The sequence below is a fragment of the Ailuropoda melanoleuca genome, chromosome 4, assembly GCF_002007445.2.
Source record: "Ailuropoda melanoleuca isolate Jingjing chromosome 4, ASM200744v2, whole genome shotgun sequence".
NCBI lineage: Eukaryota > Metazoa > Chordata > Mammalia > Carnivora > Ursidae > Ailuropoda > Ailuropoda melanoleuca.
The window spans coordinates 5,945,797-5,954,224 of NC_048221.1; the positions used below are offsets into that span (position 1 = coordinate 5,945,797).

Genomic DNA, 8,428 nt, shown 5'->3' on the forward strand with positions numbered 1-8,428 from the left:
CAGGGCGCGCCACAGCCCCGCCCCCCACCACGTGTGTAAGGTCTCGCGGAGCCCGCCACGCTGTTTGACGAAGCCTTAAAGGGGCCAAAACCGAATGGCGCAGGGAATGCCCCTCCCGCTACAAATGAGAACAAATTTATTTTCCCGTTTATTTAACACCCACCCCACCCCCGTCCCACCAGTGTCCGACCCGACTGGCCCAGGTCCTCAGGGCGCGGCAGGGAACCGGTCCTTAAAAGCAAACCCTAAAAATAAATAAGCATGAGTCTCCGCAGTCGGAAGGCTAATGTCCAGCAGCAGTGGCGGGTCCGACTCAATTCACCAGCAGCGAATGCTCCTCCGAGGCGTCCCTGGAGGAGAGGCAGTACCAGCCTGTTAGCCGGGGCGGAAGGCCGCAGCTCCTTCTGGCACGCTCTCTCTCCCCAGCCCCCGAGCCCCAGCTCACACCTGCCGCAGCAGCAGAGCAGGCTGCAGGCCGAGCCGCTCCCGCGACGGAACTTGCCGGAGGTGGGGCTGTCCTGGCACTGCGCGATGTAGGCCTGGAGCTCGCTCTCCTCTGCGCCAGCACCGCCTGGGTGCTGGGGAGAAACGCGGGGTGGCCCCTTTGAGGTCTGCCTTCCCCACCACCTCCTCGCCAGCCAGCCAGCCAGCCATCGGGACCTCCTTCCTGTGACTCAGCCACCAACCAAGCTCCCCACCCCCACCACACCTTTGCACTCGAGGTCCCCGCCACCTGTCATTCCTCGGGGTTTGCTTCCCCGGGACACGTTCCCTGGCCCCTGAATGTGTGCACATCCCGCATCTTGGTCAGCTGGTGCCCTCTGCCGCTGCTCCAGCACCCAGAGCCATACCTGACACGAGCTGGGGGCCTGGATGGGCACATCTACTGAGTGGGTACACACGGCGTGAGCAAGGTCTGGGCTTGTATGTCCATGGCGGATACACACGTGTAACGTTTAGGTGCTAGAGCAAGACCCAGGGGGGCTCCTTGGGCCGGATCGACAGGAGTGCATCTGTGGGATGACTGTATCCGTGCTTGGGGGGAGGGGGGTGCAATCTGCATCCCCAGAACCCTGGCTTTCAGGAGAGCCTTCACCCCTTCCATTCTGTAGAGAAGCCATCATCTCATCCCCAAGTCCTTTCTGGCTACTGGGCCTTTGCTTTGGCTGTTCCTTCTCCCTGGTGCTCTCTCTTGCACTCTCCTCTTGTCAATCTAGAAGTTTCTGAGATGCAAATGTCAGCTATGTGCTGTCCAATCTGGTAGTCACTAGACATATTAGCCTTTGGGCACCTGATAGGTGGTGTGAGTGAGGAACTGAATATGGAATTGTATTTCATTTCAATTAAACTCAAAATTTAAGTAGTCACATGTGGCTAGGACCAGTATTAGTACATTCTAGAAACTTTCCTGGACTCACCCCAATAGCAGTGTAAAGCAGGGGATTCCTTTGCAACCTTCATCCCTCTCACCAGCTGGTCATCACACTTCTGTTCATGGACCATCAATCTTGCCTACTGGTCTGAGATAGTCTGTATATACCACGTTTCCTAGATACCTAGCACAGGGCCCTCAGACAAATTTGCTAGAAGAATTGTATCAACCTGCCACCCTCACGTTCTACTCCAACCCCTCTCCTCTGACCCCTGCAGCCTGCAGGACCACCACTATTCCCTGGACCCAAAGAGCTCCCACCCAGGCCACCCAACAGGACGGAAGAGTTAGGATCGGGGCTTCCAGAATCACACAGTCCTGGGTTGAGACTGGCTCCACCACTTAGTAGCTGACCTCAAGCAAGTCACTAAAACTCTGCAGCATGATTTCCCCGTTGGTAAAAGCAGACACGGGAACCTTACCGGCCCGAGCCCCACCTTGATAAAACCGAGAATGTGGCAGCTGTGATCAGCAGGACCCCCACCCCCTGCCCCTAGCCACCTCTCTTCCGGCTTCTGAGTCTCCCACCTTCTCTCCCTGGGTCCTTCCCTCCTTACCCTGCCCCCACGTGCCGAGATGCTGCCAGGCCCAACTCCGAGGGACCTGGAGCCCAAGGTTCATGACTGTATGTACGTGAGGGTTGGCCCCCCCCAGAGACAGGCTGGGGGAGGGCATGTGGGCCGGCGCTGACCTTGATGGTGTCGTAGGCTCCAGTGATGAGCGCGATGAAGAGGCTCAGCACCATGTAGATGAAGAGGCTGATGAAGGAGTAGAGGTAGAGCTGGGAGAAGAGCCAGACGAGGCTGCTCCGGCCCTGCTGAGCCTGCATTGCGGCGAACGTCACGAACATGTCGTCCCCGTTGATGAGCGAGAACAGGCACTCCGACACCATGGACAGCGAGCGAAACTGCCAGCAGGACAGGGGGGTTGTGGGGTCAGAAGGGCCGTGGGTGCAACTGGGGGCTGGGGACGGGGTGGGGTCACGGGGGGGGGTCAGATGGAACAATGGGCAGAACTGCTGGAGACCTCCTGGTAAGGTACCAGGGGTCAAGGTGGGCCGTTCAGTGTCCCCAGATCAACAATCAATAGACCAGGGGTCAGAGGGTTAAGCAGTGGGCTTGGAGGGAGGGGAGATGGGAACCCCCTGACTGTGGGTCATGAGCAGCACGCCCTGGACAGCCCCTACCTTCACATGGTAGGGCCCCAACACGATCCAGCCACAGAAGCAATAGCCCAAGTAGATGACAGCCACACAGCAGCAGAAACGCATGACGCTGGGCAGCGCCACCCGCAGTGTGGCGATGAGAATCTGTGGCAGGCAGATGGGTGGGGGGGCTCAATGAGGGTGTGGCCACAGCCTAGGTCGGCCTTGCGCATGAAGTGGGGTGGGGAAGCAGGCGGCGCCTGGCTGAGGTCACACCAGACTGGCCACAGAAGCTGGAGGTAGTTTAGAAGGGGCAGAGCGGGGCCAAGGGGGCCTGAGGATATCCCGTGGCCGGACTCCATGGGGTGGGTATGAAGGAGCAGACCCCCACGGCTCTGGTTCCGGTGCAGTGACAGGCATGTCTGGGGTGGGCCAGTATGGGGAAGAGGCTCGTGACAGACCANTGGGGCCAAGGGGGCCTGAGGATATCCCGTGGCCGGACTCCATGGGGTGGGTATGAAGGAGCAGACTCCCCTGGCTCTGGTTCCGGTGCAGTGACAGGCATGTCTGGGGTGGGCCAGTATGGGGAAGAGGCTCGTGACAGACCATCTACAGAGGCTGATGATGGCCACAGGTGCGTCAATTTATCCGGGGGAGGAAAATGAGAACTGGGGAGCATGGGGCCACCACTTGGAGGGTCCAGCCTACACACAGGAAGCTTACGTTGTACTTATGGAAAAAGGTCAGATAGCGGATGACGCCGACCCAGACAAGCAACGTGGAGGTGCCCAGGAGAATGCTGCAGACGTCGTAGCTCGCCAGGTTCTAGGGACAGGAGCAGTGTCAACCCCACCCGACCTGGCTCTGCCGAGGGCCTGGGGCCCCAGGCAGGTACGGAAGGGGTGTGGGGGGCAGGATGACGGGCCAGTGCCTGGAACGAGACAACAGGGCCCCTGGCAGGACTTACCTTGGCTTCGATGCCAATCTTCATGATGGTGCCCGAGATAGTGAGCACATCGCTGGTGACCAGCAGGATGTACCAGCCATTGACAAATTCCAGCCGATCCCAGAGGCTGATGACTCGTCCCCGTTGCCGCCACATGAACACAACAAACTCCTGCAGGAGGCAGGTGGGGTGAGGGCCGGCCCGGGCGAGGGACCCTCTCTCCCCCAGCCCTTAGGGCCCCTGAGCTGGGCGAGGCTGGCTCAGGCGCACACGCGTGACACTGGAGGCAGCGCTCACGTTCTGCAGCAGAAAGCCACGGAGCAGCGAGCGGGCGCACAGCAGGAAAGAGAGGGAGCACGTGAGGATCACGACCACATCGAACAGGAGTCGGAAGCTGTTGTCTCCTGTGGGGAGAGGACTTGGGTCGGACCAGGAGTGGCTTGGGGCCTTGGAAGACCTGGGGCTAGGCCAGGCTTAGGGGTCTGGTTATGGCTACTCCGTGGGCTTATAGGTTACCTGGGTGAGTCAGGAACTGGGTCCGTGCTGATCTGGGGCTTGGGGGATCCCCGGGCAGCTCAGGGCCCCTGTTAGCACGGGTCTGGGGGCTGGGGGCTCACCATGCCTGAAGACGCTGGGGTGCTTACACTCCTGGATATGGGCCTGGGTCTCCAGGCTGATGGGGATGCGCCCACTGTGCGCCTTATTGTCAAAAGTGATCTGCAGGAGGACGGCAGGGCAGGAGGGGCCAGAGTAAACCTTGGCTGACTGCGGTTCCCAGACCCGCATGATGGATGGCCTGTCTGGCCCCATCTCCCTTATTACCCTCAAGCTGCCCTTGCCCAAGGGTCCCCGGCCCCGGGGCTCAGGTGCCCCGCGGGCAACCCCGACCGCTGGCGGGCCTGCCACCCTTGTGCTGGACGCTGGGCTTACCAGGACACTGAAGGTGTAGCAGTCTGGAATTTCATTGTTGATCAGGCTCTGGAGATTGATGGTCTTCAGCTGGAAGTGGATGGTGACGTTGATCAGCCTGGGAGGGAGGCTTCGGTGAGGAAGACGGGCTCTGCTGGTCCCTCCTGTCGCTCCTCCCCCCAGCGCTCCTGCCCCATGCTGACTCTGCAGCTTGCAGAGGAAGTGCTCACACACAGGCGTCAGCATGGTCTTCCTCGGTCCCCGCCTGTGGGGGGCGGCCAAGGATGCCTGGCATCCTGCCCCCACCAACCCTCGGCCCAGCCCTGGAGGCCCCCTCCACCAGGCAGTACTTGTGGAATTTGAGCGTGAGGTTCTTGTAACTGGCGCTGCCATCCGAGAGGGAGAGATCATCGCTGGGGGGCACAAGGGGTCTCTCAGGGGGGTCCACCCGGATGCAGTCTGAGGACAGGGAGTCAGGGAAGGGACACTGGGGACGGGAGAGGCACAGGCAGGTCTCCCCAGAGTCCCCAGCAGCCCCCTTCCCTCCTTCACTTCTCACTATGAACTTGACATTTGTCATTTGTTCCCCACTGTCTCCCCTGGAAGGGGCCCAGTTTGTCCCACTCCCTACACAGGCCCTAGGGCTGGCGCTCAGCGGGCTCCCAAACGCTTAGTGAATTAACGATATTAAAACACTCGCATTTTTCTGCATACCAAGCATTCTCACCAAAGACACTGCAAATATCAAATTATTAATGATCAGGACAACTCCATCTTCTAGATGAATGGGAAGCAGAATTGGGATTTTAATTCCAGCAGCTGGCACTACCAACAGCTATGCCCTGCCCTGCCTACTCACCAGTGACAACCATGGGATCAATGTCAAAGGTGTCGTTGGCTGGGTCCACATGGCCTCGGTGGTAGTACTGCTGGCAGAGGGCCAGGGCCGAGCCGTTGGCCCAGGGGCCACCCCCGCCCCGCACGTAGGCATACCGGCCTAGTGACACATCAGGAAGCATCAGGTACTGTGGGCAGAGAAGGGGAGGGTCTGTCAGCCCTGCCCACTCTCCCCTGCCTGCCTGCCTTCCTGCCCGCTTGCCTGCCTGCCCCTGGTTGCCTGCACCTGGTCCACAGCGTGGAAGATGGCCTGGTAGAGCTGCTCCCGTGTGTAGGCCGCGAAGGTGTCATCCGCCCCATCCGAGTAGCCCAGCAGGAAAAGGTGCCGGAAGGCAATGGTGTTCTCCTCCCGGAATGTCACTGCCAGCTGGTTGCTGAGCCCGAACAGGATGAGCTGGTGGGGGGAGTGCAAAGTGACAATGCTGGGACGGGGTCCCCCTCGGGGCACAAGGAACACGCACCATAAATCCCCAGTGAGCAGCACACAGCAGGTGCTCACGTATCTCATGACGACAGAGGCCAGTGTTCATTAGATATTTAGCAGGTGCCAGGTTCTGTGCTAACCCAAACCTACAAGGTAAGTACCACTGCTGGGCCCTTGTACCAAGAGGAAATCAGAAGTGCGGTAACATACTCTGAATCACAGCACTAGACCAGAAGCTCCTTAGGGCAGGGGCTGGGTCTGACTCATCCTGGGGTCCCCAAACCCCACCACAAGGCCTGGGATGGGGGAAGCAACTGTCTGTTCAGCCACTGGATCAGTTCTCTTTCAGAGTCAACATGGCATCGGACTACCTGCGTTCAAGTGCCAGTTCCCCATGCTTGGCTGCTGTGTGACTTTGGACAAGTCCCTTAACCTCTCTGAGCCTCAGCTGCCTCATTGGTAAAATGGTGGCAATAGCAGCTGCCAGGACCTCAAAGGACATCTGTGAGGTTACAAGGAGCTGTTCCCACACGGATCTTAGAAGGTTTCCTAATTGATTCCGGCCATGATCACTGTGCCTATGTTCCTGTGGGGTTGGGACTAGGCTCCGACTCCAGGACTCTCCTTCAGGAACAGCAGTGGCCACAGGTGGTGTTCTGCTGGAGCCCCTACAGGACTCACCTGCACGGTGACCACCAAGATCTTCACGACTTGCAGCATCAGCTTGAAGGGCTTGCGGCCTTTGGCCCGAAATTTGTCACAGGGACTCATGAAGAAGTACTTGAGCCGGCGGCGGAGGTCCTCCTCTTCAGAAGGGGCCGGGGAAGGCCCGGCCCGGGTGCCATACCCAGGGCTGGGGGTTAGGAGCCTCTCAGTCTCTGCGGGGAATGGGGGAGGGCGGTGGGGACCAGGCCCAGGCAGGCCCACCTGCCCACAGGGGAAACAGGTCCCATGCACCAGCCAAAGAACTCTGAGAGATCTAAGAAAACCCAGAAAATCAGCATCATTTTGTGGATACATATCCTGCTCAGAGGTTACAAATTCGGATTTGGGGCCTGAGCTGATTCCTGACCCTGCTGCTCACTCAGCCTCTGAGCCTCGGCCTTCTCATCTGCAGAATGGGGCAATAACGCCTCTCACCGGGAAGCTGAAGATTTGATGCTTACAAAACATTTATCACAGGGGTTGGCTTGTGGTAAGAATGTCAGAACATTCCATCATTGTTCCAGTTGTGGATCTGCGGGAAGAGAATGAACTGCTTCCACTGGCTTCCCACAGGGCACTCAAGGCTCCAGCGCTCATCCCAACTCCAGCCTCCAGGCGTGAGCCTGGCGCTCAGCTACATTCCAGCTACATGTCCACTTTTTTCTGGTCAAACACCCAAAGAAGGACTTTTCCACTCATCATGACCTGGCCCATCCAGCAGACACTCTCACAAGCCACAGGCCCAGAGAAGGAGAGATCAACAACAACAGTAACAATAACAGAATACATTTGCTGAAGACTCACTGCACGTCAATGGACGTTATTACCACCCTGCCCGTGTGGTTTTTCATGAGCTAATATAGCATCTTCATGCAGGGCACCAGCTTCTGGAACTCTCACAGCCCTAGAACCAAATCCCAGACCTGCCACTTCCCAGTTGGGGGATCCTGGCCATCTTTCAAAGCCTCCATCTTTTCATTTGAAAAGTGGAAATAAAAAAAAAGTCTACCCCAGGGACGCCTGGGTGGTTCAGTCGGTAAAGCATCTGCCTTCAGCTCAGATCATGATCCCAAGGTCCTGGAATCAAGAACCACATAGGGCTCCTTGCTCAGCAGGAAGCCTGCTTCTCCCTCTGCCTCTTCCCAGCTTGTGCATGCTCTCTGACAAATAAATAAAATCTTAAAAAAAAAAAAAAGTCTACCCTGAGGTTGAAACTCTGACAGGTGTTCTCTGAATGAAGCGAGATAAAGCAGATAAAAGCCTCAGCTCAACCAAGTCTCAGTAATTCTTCAGCAAATAAAGGCTATTCTAAGCACTATTCTCTTCACTAAGAGAAAGGTCCAAGGTTTCATCAACCGCTGGGGTCACAGCTGGTCACAGCAGGCCAGGACCGTCCCTGACACACCCCCACCACCGTCCCCAGGAGAACCCTGCTTCTTTCCAGGGCCTGGCCCGCCGCCTGCCAGACACAGCTGCCAGGACGAATGTGAGCACCATCAGAACCTGTCCTGCAGGGACGGCCAGCTCCTGGCCGGTCCCTTTGGAGCCTGGATGCTGTTGTGGTTGTTTACAAGATAGTTGGATGGGAAGCCAGAGGGCAGGCCCGCCTCCCTAGCTGGGATCCCAGTTAACCCACCCCAGATCCTACCAGCAGGGACAGCTTTCAGGTATCTCCGGCTAGCTCAAGAAGGGAAGCCCACCAAAAAGAATCTTCCTCCAGGCACCCCCATGAGAAGCAGAGACTGAAAAGACTGGAGGCTGGGTTTCCAGCGCCTGTGTTCCAGAAAGCTGCGCTTCCACGGGTTTGGACTTATGAAATTGAGTTCCAGCAAAGCTGGGCAATCGGAACTACGCTCAGAACGCAAAGCCCGGGAACCTCCCCGGCCTGAGCGAGGCGAAGCTGGCGGCCCACCCGCTGCCGGAGTTTAGGAACTCCGAGCAGAACCTGGGTCCAGGAAGAGCACACAGGAG

The 8,428-nt window shown here is 58.1% G+C and overlaps 1 protein-coding gene across 2 annotated transcripts; it reads right to left on the minus strand.

The window, feature by feature from the left end:
* Window positions 1–148: 148 nt before the first annotated feature.
* On the minus strand, window positions 149–7,490 carry MCOLN1 (mucolipin 1). 2 transcript variants are annotated; one of them, XM_034657704.1, is made up of 14 exons: window positions 6,919–7,490; window positions 6,434–6,630; window positions 5,555–5,722; window positions 5,291–5,456; window positions 4,782–4,890; window positions 4,453–4,549; window positions 4,140–4,239; window positions 3,820–3,926; window positions 3,544–3,693; window positions 3,300–3,401; window positions 2,619–2,741; window positions 1,990–2,339; window positions 448–578; window positions 149–350 (listed from the first exon to the last, which is right to left on the minus strand). In XM_034657704.1, exons 2-14 carry the CDS (start codon window positions 6,521–6,523, stop codon window positions 319–321), a joined length of 1,725 nt encoding a protein of 574 aa, XP_034513595.1. In that variant the 5' UTR covers window positions 6,524–6,630; window positions 6,919–7,490; the 3' UTR covers window positions 149–318. The 2 variants fall into 2 exon arrangements, with proteins under 2 accessions (XP_034513595.1, XP_034513594.1); XM_034657703.1 differs by having other exon boundaries at window positions 2,124–2,339; window positions 6,434–7,489.
* Window positions 7,491–8,428: the final 938 nt, after the last annotated feature.